General features: G+C 39.8%; 1 protein-coding gene across 1 annotated transcript; it reads left to right on the top strand.

Moving 5' to 3' along the window:
• Nucleotides 1-1,069: 1,069 nt before the first annotated feature.
• elmod3 (ELMO/CED-12 domain containing 3) lies at nucleotides 1,070-13,021 on the top strand. The gene is made up of 13 exons (XM_023394000.2): nucleotides 1,070-1,365; nucleotides 2,811-3,620; nucleotides 4,444-4,515; nucleotides 4,625-4,699; nucleotides 4,786-4,855; nucleotides 5,227-5,289; nucleotides 5,393-5,481; nucleotides 5,997-6,120; nucleotides 6,227-6,349; nucleotides 6,609-6,739; nucleotides 7,468-7,544; nucleotides 7,668-7,795; nucleotides 8,869-13,021. Exons 2-13 carry the CDS (start codon nucleotides 3,585-3,587, stop codon nucleotides 9,117-9,119), a joined length of 1,239 nt encoding a protein of 412 aa, XP_023249768.1. The 5' UTR covers nucleotides 1,070-1,365; nucleotides 2,811-3,584; the 3' UTR covers nucleotides 9,120-13,021.
• The last annotated feature ends 4,493 nt before the right edge of the window (nucleotides 13,022-17,514 follow it).

A 17,514-nucleotide genomic window follows, 5' to 3' on the forward strand; every position in this document is an offset into this window, starting at 1 on the left:
TCTATCCCCATAGGAAAAAAATACACAAAAGCAAAACAAAAAACTGAACAGAAAACATAAAACTCACCTTGGAAACTACACAGCAGTTGCACAATGATTCCACTTCAACAGGGAGGAGATGGATGAATTTGAAGGTTATTTTTTAAACCGTGAAAAATTTAGTTCATAAAAAAATGTCTTTTTGTTGCTTCACGGGTTTTCATACTGACAGTCTGCCAGAATGAGCAGGTGTTTGGCCATTCAGATGTGTGAGGAGTCCAGCAGCGAGCAGTCCAGTGCGAGCCAGCAGCACATTCCCCGAGATCAAGTAACGGCGGATCTCATCCCAAACAGGAAATCTGTCCTCCATTATTGCCAGTTGTGTAACATTTTTCCTATTTTGTGAAGCCTTAATCGATCCAAAATGTTTTGCAACAGCTTGGATGCATTGCAGACTGCAGGGGCCAAGATTAGTTAAGCTGACGAGTTGAGGCCTCACTCTCCCATCTCACATGATTTAGTTGGCCGCAATATTTTCACCAGCACTATTTCAGATAAATGTCGCCCAATTATGTCATACCATTAAGGCCTGAAGGAAATTTCTGAGGTGAAATAGGAAGTAATGGCTGGCTGTAACCTGTGAACTGCGGTAGCTGTGTTTTTCACTTTTTACCATAGGCTTTTAGAGAGTTTATGCCCAAGAGAAATGCCCAGTTTGGTTTGAGCCTGACTTAAAAAAAAAAAAAAAAAAAAAAAAAAAAAAAAAACTTCAGCAGAACAGTTCCAAGAGTTGGCCTGCATAATGCAAAACAAACATTTTTTTCCTTGAAAGAATGTTCCAGAGGGTAATAATCTACATCTGCTTGAAATCCCTCAAAATCTGAACATAAGCAGATGTGAGGAGAGTTGTAGCCACTCACAGATCTTGTTTCGTTATTTATGTAATGAGAGGAGTGGAGAAACTCTGGGGTAGGAAAGGGAAGATTATCCAGTGCAGATAAGTTTACCAGGAAGACAAAACAAACTATCAGGCAGTCTTATTGAATCCTTGGAACTGATGGGAGCCTTGATTAAATTTTTCTATTATTGGTCTTTTCATAATTATCATATTCATAATTTGTATCAAAGAGAAAAAAAAGAGACTTTTTACAGTATTTTGAGCAAAGGAGAGTATCTGTGCTGATAGGAGGTGTAGACAGAAAAGGAGGTCACAGGCAGCTTGCTCTGCAATAGTCTACAATACGAGGAGAGAGAGCAAAAGCAATGACGTAATGAGGCTAGAGTCGGACAGGAAACCACAATTCCCAAGATGCACTTGAAATTACCGTGGCCACTGGACGGGGGAAGGGAAGCTGAGATTGGAGGGAGAAACAATCAGAAACTGAGGTACTTTTAAAATGCTTCATATCGCATAATATTCTCGGACAGGCCGCAGCATGTAAGGTTTTGTAGCGTATTTGATATACCTTAAAGCCAAAAGTAGATTTATCCGTATGTTGCTGTCGTACTTGGGGACAGACTCCATCCTCGTTACAGTTCAATAGAGCTACGGCTAGCCCGTTAGTTAGCCTGACAGCTGGCTTTTCTTGTGCTAGCCAGGTCTCAACTACTTAACTGCAGTTGAAATTCAAGACATGAATCTTTTAGCTGTGTGCCGCAAATGTAGGTCGGCTTGCACGCAGTATGTGCGGGCGTTGCATTGTCGGTTTGAGACGAAGCTGTAGCTGCGTCTTTGTGCCTGCGGGGTTGCTATCTGACATATTGCTAGCTTGTTGGTTGCTACAGATAATGTTAGCTAGCTGACGTTAGGCTGCTGCTGAAGCTGTCAAAGCGGCGATGTGTAACAGTAAACTGTCAACTGACAAAGAAAAGACTTGGTCCCTTAATTTTGCGATTTCGTCTCGACACTGTGCTCGTACTCTGCAGGGCTTTACTTTAACACTCGCGTGCAACGAATTTATGGCATTTTACTTGAGTAAAAAGTAGCAATACCACTTATAGAAATACTGTTTTACAAGTAAAAGTCATGCATTGAAAGTGTCGCTTAAATGACAGTACCAAAGCTTGAAAAATAAAAGGTACTCTATTCAGAAAAAATGACCCTGTTAATTATTATTAACGCGTAATCGGCGTTTTATTGTTGGAGGTATTATTTGACTATTTGATGTAGCCTACTGTTTGGTTGAATCTACAACAATGCATCCATAAGCTCATTATAAATTATGTAAGTGAAATAAAAATCATAAAAAGTGAATTGTGCTGTATTAGAAGTATAAAGTAGCATGGTTACGGCAGAGTACGAGTACCTCAAATTTGTATTTAAGGACAGTATTGGATAAATGTACTTATTTACTCTACAACAGTGAGTTTAGGTTGCTGTGCCAAGAAATAACTTACAAAAACAATATTACAAGACAACACTTTGAGGCAATAAAGCTTATAGACCTTTTTCACAGCAGACATTTTGGCTTGCTGTAGTAGGAAAACCACAGGTGTAACTGATAACATGAAACACAACTGCATTCCATTTAAATGAACCAGTTCCAGGGTCCTGATCTTGTGCATGCTGGCTCACTGGCATGATTTACAGGGACACTTGATGGAGCAGAGCCATAGTAACACAATTTGGTTTAGCTTTTCCTACTATGACAAGTCAGAGCGTGTGAAAAAGGTCTATAGTTGCATATTTAGAAATTTTGAGATTATACCCATATTTTGCTCCACATTTTATGTTTTATGTCCCCATGTAGGTGCTATTTCATTTTTGTTGACCATTTACATATATTTATTAACTTTGTATCGTTGATAATCGTTTTTGTTCTAATTTTCAGATATTGTGTACACATGACAGTCCCTCCTCAGGACTCTGGTCATACAGGAAGTCTATCCATGATCCACATCTCACTGGATGCCTGCAGCTTTGGATGTGTGCTGCTGTTTCATATGAGGCTGAAGACATAACACAGCTTTGATGCAAGCAAATTAAACTGCACCTGTACTGGTACCTCTAGGTCAGTACTGGATTTGTCTTGAGTGCCAAAGTAATGAAGTGTCTTGGACAGGGAGAACCCAGCCCTGAAAAGCAATGTCATCATCCATCTTCAGTGTACCTCTGATGGGGCTGAGGAGTGAACCCACTGGCCGAGCAGATCTGTGGAGGAGAGGAAGGAGGCAAGTTTCCAGGAAACTTGTGTATTGATGGATAACCATTTCCTCTGGTCAGCACTTGTAGACGGATACCTGCACATTCCTCTCTGTGTACACTTTCAAGGTTAGACTTTGGAGTGGCTAATAAAACCAGTGTCCCATCAAAACCACACAATCACCGCTATTACACAGAAACAGAGAATATGATGTGCACAACATGGATTTCTTTCACTAGTGACAGTTTTGTGATATCATACTGATGACTGTGGACGTTGAGTTCTCTGTGTTTATGAGGAGATAATGAGAAAGTCTTAGATACTTGCAGTCACTGCAAATGTGCACTACAGAAACCATGGTGGTCCTTGCATTAGCTCCTCAGCCCAGCTCAGTCCAAGACTTCAGAAGTCTGTAGAGGCCAGGATCAGGAACACGCTCGCCAACCAACACACTCATATGCAATGGAAGAAGACATTGATGTCACATCCCATACTGAGGTAACATTATTTCACCTTTGATCCTAGCGTTTTAACAGTTTAATCTCATTCCAGTGTGTGGTTTTACAGCAATGTAACACCATTAAAACAAAACAGCAACACCTGCTGTGTTGGTCAACAAAATGGAAGTAGGTACTATCTGACCGCTGTTGCCATATTCATGTAGTCTCCTTCAGTGATAAATGTTCCCTTCCTGCTCTGCAATCTTGTTTAATGTTAAACAATTTAGAGCTCATTTGTTTAAGCAGTTCTGTCACATGCGTTTAACTTAAGACCTAAGGTCAATAGTTCTCCCTCCGCTTTAGCTGTAATCTCTGGTCTGGCTTGGCATGTTTCCATGGTGGCAGCTGACAGGGCATTTCCTTATCCACGGCTTTGTTTTCTAGCCGTAACATTACCTCTTGCACCCTGGCCTCTATCCTACTGTATTGCTACTTTTGTAAACACTTGAATAAATATGTCCCCTTCATCGCTAAATGCAACATGACAGGGCAAAGGAATTTTTCTTTAAAGGCAGTGCACCCTTGAATTACCTGATTCTTAATGCGTAAATCTACCAATGCAGAAAGCGTCCTGATAAGGCTGAAGAAGTGAAGTGTTTGCAAGTGTGCAAGTTCTGAGATTTAATTTTGGCATGTTGTACTTAATATTTTTTAACAAATGTGCATTAGATTTCAGACATGCCAAGATAAAAAAAAACAAACAATGAAATTAGGTTTGCAGTGATAATGGGTTAACTGTCTTAAATGGAGTGAAAGGTGCACTATTTTTATATTGTGTACATGCCTGACGCATCTGCTCTGTGTGGCTGCCCTTCTGTTAGGGTCTGAATGGTTTGTCCCATGAATGTAAACCATTAGATGAGATCACCAATGGACACTCCAATCATAAGCCTGTGAGTACAGCAAAAAAAAAAACTCTTTTCATTGATCCATTGTAATTTGTTTTTCCTACTAAGTCTTTTATGTAGAAAATTCCCCCATAAAGCCTTTTTTTCTTCACAGGTCATGAATGGACTGATTATTGGTCATAATGTCAAAGACCACACCAACGGCAGCGCACCGCTCAGATCCCTGCCGGTAAATACATTTCATTCTTAGTTTACACTTTAACCCAGATTACCTCTCTTTCATGTAAGGTAATCCATTTCTTGGTTATTGTCCAGATTTCAGCACTAAAGCAGAATGGTCTTCTGCAGACCCTGGCAGCTGGAGGGGACCAGCCTAAGCCTACAGGTAACACACACATACTCTCACACAGTCTCTCTTTTGTCTCACATCCTCTTCCCTCAGGAATTTGTTGGTGTATCCTAGATACCAGGCAGCTGTTGCAGGTAAAACCTCCCTCAGGAGTGAAGGTTGTCTGCTTGGAGGAAGCGCAGAGTCTCAGTTGCACTCGGGGTGATGCAGGTCTTTTAGAGAGGAAGGATTTATGACTGGAGAATGAACTGGATGGGTGTCGGCCATTGCACCATAGCTCATTGGCTGAGTAGATGCTCATCCCCTTTGAGTGCTATAGCCAGTGAAATTAGTGTGTGGAAAAGCGTGTGAAACTATTGAGTGAATGACTTTGTTTTCATCCCTCAACTTTGTGATTTTTTTAACAGAGGAAAATGTGGAGTTGGAAAAGGCCAGACAGGAGTGGGATGCTCTGGAGAATGTCCAACCAGGTCAGATGCATTTTGTTGTTTCACCTGTTTGCTTCAAAATTAAGTTGACCTGGTTGATTTGTTTTTTTTTCTTCAAGTAAATTTTTTATGTAATATCCCCCAGCTCTCACTGAGGACTCGACCCCAACCCCACTCATCTCCTTCAATGAAGCCCTGCAGTACTTCCAGACCACAGACCTCGGGGACTTGCTAGTAAGAAATGCTACATACCAATAATGTCTACCATACCATGTCTCAAATAATAGCAGTGAATGTGGTCTATTTGCATTACAATGACTTATATGAGAAATTCAGCACAACGTACATTTATTTTATATTAGTAAAACAACATTGTCATGTAAAAATCTCCCAGGGGTGGGAAGGGAACTTTTATTGTGAAACAAACAGAGGAAGTGGAGTTTGCAAAACAGCAGACACAGGCAGCAGGAAATTAGCAAAATAACAGGAAAGAAGAGCAAATCAGAAAGAGAGATTTGACTCAAATACAGATCTGGTGAGTGAGGTAGAGAATTTAAAGGGTTGTATGTGGGTGAGAGAGAGAAATATCCTTTATCTGCGGTGGCTTCCAACAGCAGGAAAACTGCATCCACAGGTAAATCAGTGAAAATCAAGTAAATTAAATGTGGATTTTTGTGGAAGAATTTTTATTGAAAGCCAACTATAATTTTAAAGTTGTATTGTATTTTTGCCATCCCCTCTATCTGTAGAAGAACATCCAGCCAACCATTCGCAGGACAGGTCTGGCTGCTATCACACACTTCCTCTTCGGACCTCCACGACTGCACCGGGAACTCTTGGAGGAGAGGGATCTGGTTTTTGCCATCGCACAGTGTGAGTGTGTGTTTGTTTATGTAATGATCCTACCTGGTGTAAAACTGATGAGTTTTTAATAAACCACTGATTTTCACTTTTGCATCTTTGTGTGTGTTCTCTATAGGCCCTGTGGACAACAGCCAAACAGTCCACATGCGTGTCCTGCAGACCATTTATAAGAGGCTGATCGGCAGCAGGCTGGACTGTCCTCGCTATGGAGCGCACTGGGAAAACATCGGCTTTCAGGGTAAGACACTACTGGTCCTTAATTTCACAATGTAATTGTTAAGAAATTTTAAGGTTTACAAATAAAGACTAGTATTAAATGTTTCTCTAAATAAATACATCAATTAATCAAAATAAATGGCTCTGAGGGCATTGAGTAATTCTATTGTTTCTACTTTAGAAAAGAAAATCTATTTATCCAAAATAATTGACAGTTCACACCAAACTATGAATATGTGTTGTTGTATCATGTTTTTGTTGGTTTGTTTTCTGTACTGCAGGTACAGACCCGGCCACTGACCTACGTGGCACTGGTTTCCTGGGACTGATGCATACTCTGTACTTTGTGATGGACCCAGAAACTCTGCCTTTGGCTAGAGACATCTACAAGCTATCACAACACCCTACACAGGTATACTGCAATAACTCAGATCTCAAAAACATGGAAAAAAGGCAGTTTAATGGGGACTGTCTGTGCAAGTTCTCATTCGTCCAGGTCATTGTTATCTCTTTCTCAAATTAAATCGAAGGCAACTGGACTTATATTTGTCTGTGGAAGACGTTTCGCCTCTTATCCAAGCGGCTTCATCAGTTCTTATGTATTGGTCTCTCTAGTCCGCACTAGTCTGACTAGTGCGAAACGTCTTCCACAGACAAATATAAGTCCAGTTGCCTTCGATTTAATTTGAGAAAGAGAATTTAATGGGGAATATTTCCCCCATTAAACTGCCTTTTTTCCATGTATATTCCACTTAATATACACAATATTATCTGCCAACAGAACAGGGAAATTACGTTGCCAAGATTTGTTAAAGCAATTATAAATAAGCGTGAAACAAGTGGTCACCAGGTGCCAGAGTCAGTAAATGTGTTTTAATTGTATGTGTCATTTTGGACAACTGATTCAGGAATCAGATTTCACCAATCCTTCAGAGAGTCATTGAAACTTCTCCCACTCTAGGTGTGCTGCTTTGTAGTTGACCCTAACCTTCGTCCTCACTGCAGAGGGAACTAGAGCAATTTCCCCTCAGAGATCAATAAAGGCGACTACAAGACACGCATGTTTCAGGACTTCTTCTTGTGGTCTTTTTAAGTATTCCATGGGGACCTAAGTTTCCTTGTGTATTTCCTTTGGTTTAGAACTTTCCATTCAGTGTGATGTCAATCAACATGACCCGCATCGCTCTGCAAGTACTCAGAGAGGAAGCCTTGTCCAAGTGAGTCACTGGTCCTCAGTTATTGTTTGACCAAATCTTCTGGAGTATGTATGTGGTATGTTGTCTATTATTCACACGGCATCTCTTCACACCAGCACTCCTCTCTGTCTTTGGTCATACCAGGGAGTGCAATCGTCGTCAGCAAGTGGTTGGTGTGCTGAATGAGTTCTACGTTGCCACGTATCTGCACCTGTACCAACTGTGGAAGACCCAACAGAAGACCATTGCTGACTCTGGCTTTGTACTAAAAGGTAAAGAAAATGGTGGATATTTCTACTATTACTGAACACGTAGAAATCCTTGTTCATTCATTTGTAATGATATCATTCTGTTGCAGATGTATTGTACTGGAATGATAGTGTTTCATTTACTATTTTTGTGATTTGATCAGTAAAAGTGAACTCCAACAATTCTTCAAATTCCAATAAATTCAGATAATCAATCAAATAATAATCAAAGCTTTTTATGGCTCCAGAGTGAGCTGTTCGAAATCTGATAAATAGACTCAAATGACATTACTTGAGTCAGCAGCAGTTGGGTCTAAAGACTCAAAGTTAGAAAATGAAAAAATATGGGACTGTGGAGTAAGAAAGAAGTGAACTTACTAGGCAACATTAACCACTACTAGCATAACACACATGAATCTCCAACTGAACTGTTAGCAGAGGAGTTGCATTATGGGTAATGTTGGTGCCAGATTTTGACAGAAGAATGTGTGGAATAAATATATTATATATGTAATCAAGCTGAAAGAGAAGATGGATACCGCTCTGATATCTGTCCCTTAAATATAAGGCTACATCCAGCGGCTGGTTAGCTAAGATTATCCCAAAGACTGAAAATGTAAAAAAAACGGCTAGCCTGTCTGTCAGCAGGTTAAAAAAAAATCTGCCTAGAAAAACAACAAAACTGAAATGTAAAAACGTCAGGTTTATCTACCTGCCCGAGAACGAGACCTGTACATAACCCCTGACACCGTATAGATGTACGAAATATAATGTGATATTAATGAGTGTTAGAGTTGCTGCTAGGCTGATCTTGTTACTATTTTGTTAAGAGCCAGGCTGGCCATTTCCCCTGTTTCCAGTCTTTGTGCTAAACTAAGATAACCAGCTACTGGCTTTGGTTTCATATTTAATTGACAGATATGTGAGTGGTATTGGTCTTCTCATCTAAATCTTAGCAAGAAAGTGAATATTAGAATAGTAGATTTCCCAAAATGTCAAACTCTTCCTTTAGAACATGAGTCACATTGATATGAATTACCAACACAGATTGTCATCCCGGCATGAGTCCCACAATTTCTGTGTTTCTAACCCTATAGAAGTGGAGCTGTTTGCCAAAAAGAACCCCAAGCAGATGCTGCGCCGACTAGAGGTCTTCCTGAAAGAGAGGCGGGCAGGTGGAATCCCCCGTGGGACGTCGTCAGACCCTCAGGCCCAACAGCCTTCTCCCAGCCTGGGGGAGCGAGCGGCCAGAGCCGGGGCGGGACAGGGAAGCAAGGGAAGGGAGATGCACTTCACAGGAGTGTGTGATCTACCGCCAGACATGGAGGGAGAGGCCAGACTCATCTAAGCTAGACTCTGTGTGAGTGTGCGTGTGTGCGTGTGAGCAATCCTGCTTGTGAGTATATCTATTAGTGTATTTGCAAGTGGCTTACTCAGCTAGAAGAAGAACCCCACCAGACCCTGATCTAGGGCCTCCTCTCTAGACCTTTTCAAACACTTCCACTCCTTCCATTGATGCTGGGGTGCTGCACTTTTGATCAGATTATGCTTGGGGGTCTCTCAGAGTTATATTTGACTTTTTTTTTTAATTTATTTATTTTTTTTAAACAGATAACATAGAACAGTCAAATATAGAGAGCTAATGCAGGTCAGAAACACAAGATGTCACAAAAACAACAAGAAAGTGAATGTTTGCACTTTTCTGTGGATTTAGTAGCCAAATCAATAGCTGCCAAATTCTTGTGGATAAACTCTACCTGCCTAGAAATCCAAAACATACACACTTGACTTGTTTTCCAAGGATCTCTGAGTCAGGTTATGTTAGCATTGCAGAGAGGGAGAGAAAGCATGGAGCGGCTTTTTTAAAAGGCTTGGCTATTCCTCTCACTCCAAGATACTGCTCCTTCACATGAGTATGCTTACAGCCCATAATGCAACTGAAAGGCAGCATTGTTAGGCATATTGTTAAGCGCTCTGTTAACTAAGTGAAAAAATTAACCAGTTCCAAGCCCTTCTATAGAGCAAGCATGAGTAGGTTTTCTCTCGGCATGAGTTGGGGGATAGAAAACCGAGAGGGCTTACAGGAGATTTTGAGTGGGGAGTAGAAATTGCAAGTATACGCTGTTGTCAAAAATCTTACTCAGTGGACTTTGAATGCAGCTTGCTTTGAAGGTCTAATCACTTTGCATTCTCTATCAGAGTGTGAAAGAAATATACGTTATGTGAAAGATGTGAAAGATGTACAAGAATGGACCCTCAGTCCAGATGTGTGGAGGTATAGCCAGTTGTTGGTGTACTCATAGTGTCTGTTGCCAGGGGTGTGATAGACTAGGTCCAGAGCTCCCACTTAATATGGGGGAATATATTTTAAATAATTTTAAAAAATAACTATGTTAGTCCTTTCTGAAGGGACAGCTGTCATAACTTCACAGTTATGTATAAAAGCACTTCAGAATTTTGTTGTTCAACTGATGGCTGAGTGACCGTGAGAAGGATTTTTAACACTGTTGAATTCCTCCTAAACATCTGAAAGTCTTCTGACTTCTCAACTTGTCACGGTTAAAGCCAAGGAGACACTTCATAACAGAGTCTGGGTGCTTGGCTTGGTCCCGGCTAAAGTCAAAGGTCTGGTATGAGCTTTCTCTACATTCCGTTACAAAGCATGTGATTGTAATTTTTTTGACCAGTTAGAAATTTATTCCTGTGTGCGTGTTTGGTGTGTGTGTGTGTGTGTGTGTGTGTGGTGCGTGCGTGCGCGCGTGTGTGCGTGTGTGTGTGTGTGTGTGTGTGTGTGTGTGTGTGTGTGTGTGTGTGTGCGCGCGTGCGTGTGTGTGTGGGTGCGTGTGTGCGTGTGTGTGCGCAAGCTTGCTTGTGTGTGTGGTGAAGTGAATGAGCTGATATTGATGAAGGGTGCCTCTCCTAGGAGATGTATGGTACAGTATGCAATCCCAGCTCTTACTCAATGATAATCAAAACGATAGTGCTGTGTGACGATAGAAATCGTTCCTAACTTCAGGGTTTGTGTGCTTGTGCAATTACGTGTGAGTGTGAGCGTGTGTGTGTCGTATGACAGGAACTGACTACAGATGGGGTGCTTTCCTCTGCACACAATAAGCCAGCTTTACTAAGTACTTGATCCATCAAGCTGCAAAGACGGTACTTTTGTCATTTTAAAAATGGTACATAACATTGCTGAAGATTTGTCTTAAAACAAAGAATACATTCTTTGGTTTGCTTTTTTAAAAGCCAGGTGTTGGTTCTGGACACAGCTGGTTTCAGCGGCTCTGTGGCCTGGAATGGGTAGAGCTCCTCAGCAAAGCTGGTTCCTGCTCTGTGCTAATGTGAAACCGTCTCCCATCGTCGTAGTCTCAATCTGTAGCATGTTCAGGTAGCACTAGTACTGTAGCATCCTATAGCCTCCTCCTCTTCGTAAAGCTTGTTGATGTCATGTCTCAGTTACAGTCTGTAGTGTCAATGAGTGAGCAAACTGTTACTACTATAGCACATTCATGTCATATTTTCATTAAGCCTCCTTCAGTAGACACACGTTAAGGTGGCACAGTGTATGTTTTGCAGAGATTTGGGATAGGCTTGACATGTTATTGAGCTCAACCTTGTCTTCTAAGAAGGTGATGGTAAAAACAGTGCCTACATCCAGTGCAGCCATGTGGGGTAGAACGCTGGTTGGTCCTCGCCTCCCTTTTTTTTTTTCTTTTTTTTTTTTTAAATTCGTTTGAGCCACCGTGCCACAGTAGACTTCCTCCATTCATGTAACGCAGTAAACAGAGTTGTTGTGACCCCTAAAACATGCAGGCCTAATAGATATATACACAAACAACACAGGCATGTAAATTTTCAATGTCAACATCTTCTCAAATGAATTGTTCTTTGCCATCTCCGTTCTCCACCTTATAACTTCAAAAACGAGCTGATGTAGTTTTGCCAATTGTTTGCGAGTGTTTTGATTGATCAGGAAATTTTGCACTGTTGTAGATCTTTGATAGTATGTGTGACGTATGCAAGAGGAAACAGGCCATCTTCAATAGCCATAATGTTCATTATCGCCCACCTCATGAAACAGGCTTCGTAGAGTCAGATTCCCCTCCTCGCTCTAAAAAATTGCACCATGGATATGATCTCGCATTTAGTTTTATTAAATTTTAAACTGAGGAGCAGTACAGTGTATGTAAATCAGGAAGTTTGTATATAGAGAATTAATGATTGTAACTGTATGATTGTCTGTAGGGCATTATACTGAAACACATTGCTTACCTCAAGACTTGAGACAAATCTCTCCTTTCTCTCTCCTGATGTTTGTTTGGCCTCTCAGTCAGACACCATCTTTTTATGTTTCCTTGTACCTAGGCCTTCTCTCATACCAATTGGACATGTTATATAATGTATATTCAACACCTGAAGCACTACGTAATAACAAACTAACACAAAAGCTGGTCGATGTTATGTGTATTCTATTTAAAGACACATTTATAGACACTATATAGGCCCACACATGCTCTGATGCACATCTGCAGATAAAAAACAAACCCCTTTTTAAAACGACCTATAATTGGCTGATGTTTACCATGTTGAAATAAGCTGGTTTTCTTGTGGCTTCAGTGATAGTACAGTATACTTTTGCTGTGTTTAAGTGTTTGATGTCAGGAAAACACTCAGAAACAATCCTGTCTTCACAGCTACAGTCACAAGCAAACTGTTCAATATATGATTGTAAAGATATAGGCTTGATTAGCAGTCATAATACTGTGTATGCTTTGACCTTGGTATATATTCAGTATCCAAACAAGGCCTGATTTATCCTCTCATATTACCAAAAGTTATATTTTCAGCAGTTGTAATAGATCATATTCTTATGCGTTGATCATCATTTGGAATCTCCTCAGTTGTGAAACCAGAACCAAGAGAGAAAAAAAACAAAAAAACAAAAAACAAACAAAAAAAAACAAAACACGGGTTCTTGCGGGATGTCGTATGCTCTGAGAGGTGTGCTCTGAAGTTCTGCTTCCTACAGCAGCAGCTCGGCAAATACAATCACTTCTCTCAATATCCTGCGCTTTATATGAAGGTGTTTTACTGTTGCTGTCGTCGTCATGTCCCTCAGAGCATTTTATGACTGTACCTTGATTGTAGAAGCCCTATTTTATACTGAGAGTTATTTCAGAATACAGTATGTGCTGTTGTACATTAAATGTATTGTATGGAGAAAGCTAAATAAATGCTGTTTAAAAACTATATGTTCTTCTGTGAAATCACTGAATCCACCTTGACTTTCTAATAAATCTAATGAATAATTGTAGTGGCGTGTGATGTGCCCCTTACATATATACTATTCTATACTACATAATAATTGTACACATACAGATTTTCATAGGATACTTTTTTTCCTAGTTAGTATAAAATACAAATCCATGTACTTGACAGTTTTATACTAACAAAAAATGATGCAAGCGCAAAAATGGACATCAGTTAAACAGAGAGGGAGAATGAAATGTTATACTTATTTTTGTTAGTTAAAAGTTTTTCTATTTGAAATAATTTAAAACACAAAAGCATTTTAATTTTACAGATTAATGTTTTTGATAAACTAATCTATTGTTTCCCTTTTTTTTTCCTTTCACTGTCGGCAGCTCCTGCCTTTGTGCGATGCACTGTTCATGTACAACTGCACAGAAACCAGGGGTGGTATTATGCATTATGACATTTTTGAGTACAAAAATTGCTGAGAATTACCATGTAGTTTGGAAATCAGGGCACTATGGTTTGTAATGGGAATTCAGCTTTTCTGTTATTCAGCCACTAGAGTGCACACTTTAATAGATCCACAACTGTGAGCTGTGAGCAAACATACCACATTCTACAGGTGCCACATTATTCACATGGTGTTTATGTATTGCAGTACAGTAAAATACCCTCATGTACACAAATAATCTGTCAACGCTTTTCTATACAGTGGTAAAAGCTCAAATTTGATTTATATATATTACCTTACGCTCCCAACTACTTGCCAGTACTTCCTGTGCAGTGTCAGCTAATTCCTGTGAAATTTAAACCTAATCCTTATTTGTTCTTCCTTTGGTTGTTTAGTTTTAAGTGAACCTCATGAGTTCCTCTGGTACAGCATCATTAGGGCTGAACACCCACACTGGCACTCTGTGTAGACACTGTTTAAACTCCTGGATTTTTTTCAGTCTGTGCTTCATCTTTCATCAGGAAAACAAATTACTTAGACGTAACTGAAACACAACTATAATACCGACTCATTCTAGTACAATGTTGAAATATTTGCAATTGAACAGAGGAAGGGGGACTTTGGTTGTGGGTCAACAAAGTTTGGGATGCCTCAAAAGAATTCTTGGTGCTGCGTGTTTCTACATCTGTGCTTAATCAGACTCATGGCTCCAGTCCCACAGTGCCAGATGACTGTGCTGTGGTGGACCTGCTGAATCATTGCACACACAGGATGGAAAAATATTTCAGCCAACTTTTTTTATCTCTAATCTGAGTCAAAATCACAGTTCCATAAGCTATTTTTCATAACTGCTAATAGTTTTACACACTGTCTGTGCTTGTATTAGCCTTATGTAACGTGCATGTAGTTTCAGTGAAGAGACAAGGCACAACTTCAGTTATACGACTCAGGAGCCCTTTAAAATGTTAATAATGCAAATGACAGAAAGCGTCATGTATCAGATCCTCCTGGAGTGTTGAGGCGTCTGGGTGCCCAGTGAGAATAAAGAGAAATGAGCAGGACGGAGTTTTATAAATCTGTTTCCATTTGTACCTAGTGAGCCTGCTGGATTACAGCATTTTTCTCTCACTCTCGCCTCCCCTCCCCCAACTCCTCTCTTTCTCTCTCTTCCTCTCTCTTCCTCTCTCTCTGATGTCATTGTTTCCTGCCCAGTAGATGCTGACGCTCAGCTCAAGGCTCTGTGTCCAGACCCTAAACTTAATGCATACTGCTCTGCTTATGCTGACCTATAGGAATTTACAGATACAAATAAAAGTGATGTCAGGTCCATTAAAACCCAAGTCTATAAAGTGTACTGGTTGCTGTTGTCTGCATTGCAGTTAAACCATGTGTAAGTGTGTGAGTGGCCAGTGTGAACAGATGTAAGTTACTTTAAGGCCTCTAGTGCACATGGTCACTGTCAATCTTTATCATTATCATCTGTGGTATCTTTTCTGGATTTGCTGACAGCCAAAATATGCTCAATCTTCTTAGAAGAAAGTCACCACGACTCACTCTGATATACTGTCTGAACAGTAGTCATGTAAGTGACATGGGAGGATTGCAGTTTATATCTTCATGTCCTTGATTGGTCATTTTTGCAACAGTTTGTACATACTCCCATACTTGTGCAAAGACGGAAGAAGTATTTTTTACTCAAGTATGAGAAGCAGCACCAAGCTGTAAAAACACAATATTACAAGTTACATTCCTCCATTCAAAACTATACTAAAGTAAAAGTATGAAAGTATTAATAGCAAAATGTAAGCACTATAAGAAAAAGTACTGAGTGTTATAATGTTTATAGGATCAGTGTCAAGTGTATTCTACCTCTTACTTCACCACATTTATTTGACAGCTATAGTTACTTTACAATTCAATATTTTACATACATAACATGAAACATTGTTATAGATTAAACTTCGCAACATTATATAAAATACGTACATAAAATTAGCTTGATATTGACCAACTTCAAGTGTACAATACCACTCACACATTGATGCATCAATAACAATAATCCAGTAATATAATAGTAAAATATTTGCAGGGGCTCTTTACAGGGGCCATAATATATATTTTTATTTTTCAATGAAAGACCTTTATTTGTAATGGGGTATTTTTACAGAGTGGTACTGCCACATTTCAACAGGAAAGAGATGAAAAAGCTCATAAAACACATAAAACACACTGTTGATCAGTTCAGTGCACCTAGACCAGCAGCTAGTGTGGCTAATGTTAGCTAATGTTATCTAACGACTGTTGTTGCTGTGTCACTGACATTCCTGACTCAGCTCAATAACTTTAGGACTCTTCTCTACTTGTGCTACTTTTACACTACATTTTACAATACTGCATTCTACAACTATTGCTTGTATTTGCCACTTAGTGCCACAGTTGTCTGTTCAGAAGAAGGTGATTTAGGATTGCTTTAAAGTGCTTTAAACTACTGGTCATACCAGACCAAATACGGTAAGGCTGTAGTGGCAAAATTCCTGTGTGTACTGAACTGAGCTAAGCTGCATTTCATTGTTTACAACTTTAACTTTTCAATTGTAAAAGGAAGAATGTGTTATTTCTAATTTCAACAGTCTCACTTTAATGTAGCCAGAGATGAGACATTTCTTGTCTTACCTTACTGTTGCTTCTTCTAACTCATGTCCTGTGAGTAAATAATTGAAGTGATTCACATATTGTTTTTTCCATGCATTCATTAGGTTTTATTACTTGGTCTTAGTATTTCCCAAAATTTCTTTCTGTATTGTGAAATAGCTTTGGTGAAAAAAAGAAAAGGCATTTTCCAGCTAGCTCCCCTGTGTATGTCTGTGTCCTTGCCAGCTGAAAAAGGCCTCTGGTTGACCTTACTGTAGTCTGAATGATTTGCTGCATTCTTCACAACCATAGTCATATCCCTCATAGATATCACTGCATGCTGCAAAACAGTTTGCTTAAAATCAAATCCTCCACAGTCTGTTTTCCTTTTAATGGAAAATTTCTGTTTTACTGTCTGAGTGAATGAACTGAATTATTTTACCAGGTATGTGTCTTTGCACGCACTTGGATGTTTTCTCCTGTGTGCATGTGTCTGTCTTGTCTGAAAACGTGCTCAGTTTGAACCCCATTCATAGGGAATCGGTCTGATGACTGAGCAGAGTTAATAGGACTTCAATGGGCTGTACAGTGTTTTGATTACGCGGCTTTATTTAAACATCAGACATTTGTGGATAATAAACCTCCTCTCATGGAAGAGTGCAGGTGATGATGGAGTCTTTTGGAAAACTGGGGCAAAAACTTGAGATGATCTCATTGCATTTTGTGAAGTGTGTGCATAAGCAGGGTAACATGACGTCTTTCTCTCAGACTGATGTTTTACTCCAGGTTCATTTTCTTCTTCCTTCTTCCATTTTATATTAATTGAACATGTGATAATACACAATCAGATTTTGTTGGATTCTTTGGAGGTTTCACTTAAAATGTTGTAATTTCTGTCTAAAATCTTCACCTGGAGTACAAAATAAAAAACACGTCCAGCATTTGAAGGCCCTGACGGGCTCTCCAAACACCAAATTTTAAAAGATTATAATTCTGTCATATGCTCAAACTATTCTCCCGTCCTGTGAGTGTGTGAGTGTGTGCTCCTCCATGGCCCCCTTGCCTACCATAACTTTTTCTCCAGACAGGAGAAAGTGAGCTACGCAGCACCTTGAGGAAAGAATGACTGAGCACCACAGAGATGAGATGGAAAGCAAAGATTCACTCCCAACCAAAACAAGTCCTAGACTGAGAAAAGAATTTATGTTCTACTCCTGCTTGTTTTCATTTTCTTTGAAATCCTCTCTCTAATGATAAGTACTGTTCAATTTTGTTAACACATACACATACAAAGGAAAATCCCTATCCTCCCCTTTTAGCCCCTCTCTCCTCCTCCTCCTCCTCGTGTGGAATTCTGTGTCTGAGGAGTCACTCCTCTCTCCTGCTGTTCTGCTCATTGGTGAGT

Source organism: Seriola lalandi, unplaced genomic scaffold (assembly GCF_002814215.2).
Source record: "Seriola lalandi dorsalis isolate HSWRI2012SDOR001 ecotype SW California unplaced genomic scaffold, Sedor1 jcf7180002054945, whole genome shotgun sequence".
NCBI classification, from domain to species: domain Eukaryota; kingdom Metazoa; phylum Chordata; class Actinopteri; order Carangiformes; family Carangidae; genus Seriola; species Seriola lalandi.

Bases quoted from the DNA above. Each gene is read 5' to 3' on its own strand.
- elmod3 (XM_023394000.2), top strand. From the start codon at position 3,585: ATGGAAGAAGACATTGATGTCACATCCCATACTGAG. The intron at 4,700-4,785 runs GTAAATACATTT...GTTATTGTCCAG, and splicing joins CACCGCTCAGATCCCTGCCG to ATTTCAGCACTAAAGCAGAA. The intron at 5,290-5,392 runs GTCAGATGCATT...AATATCCCCCAG, and splicing joins TCTGGAGAATGTCCAACCAG to CTCTCACTGAGGACTCGACC.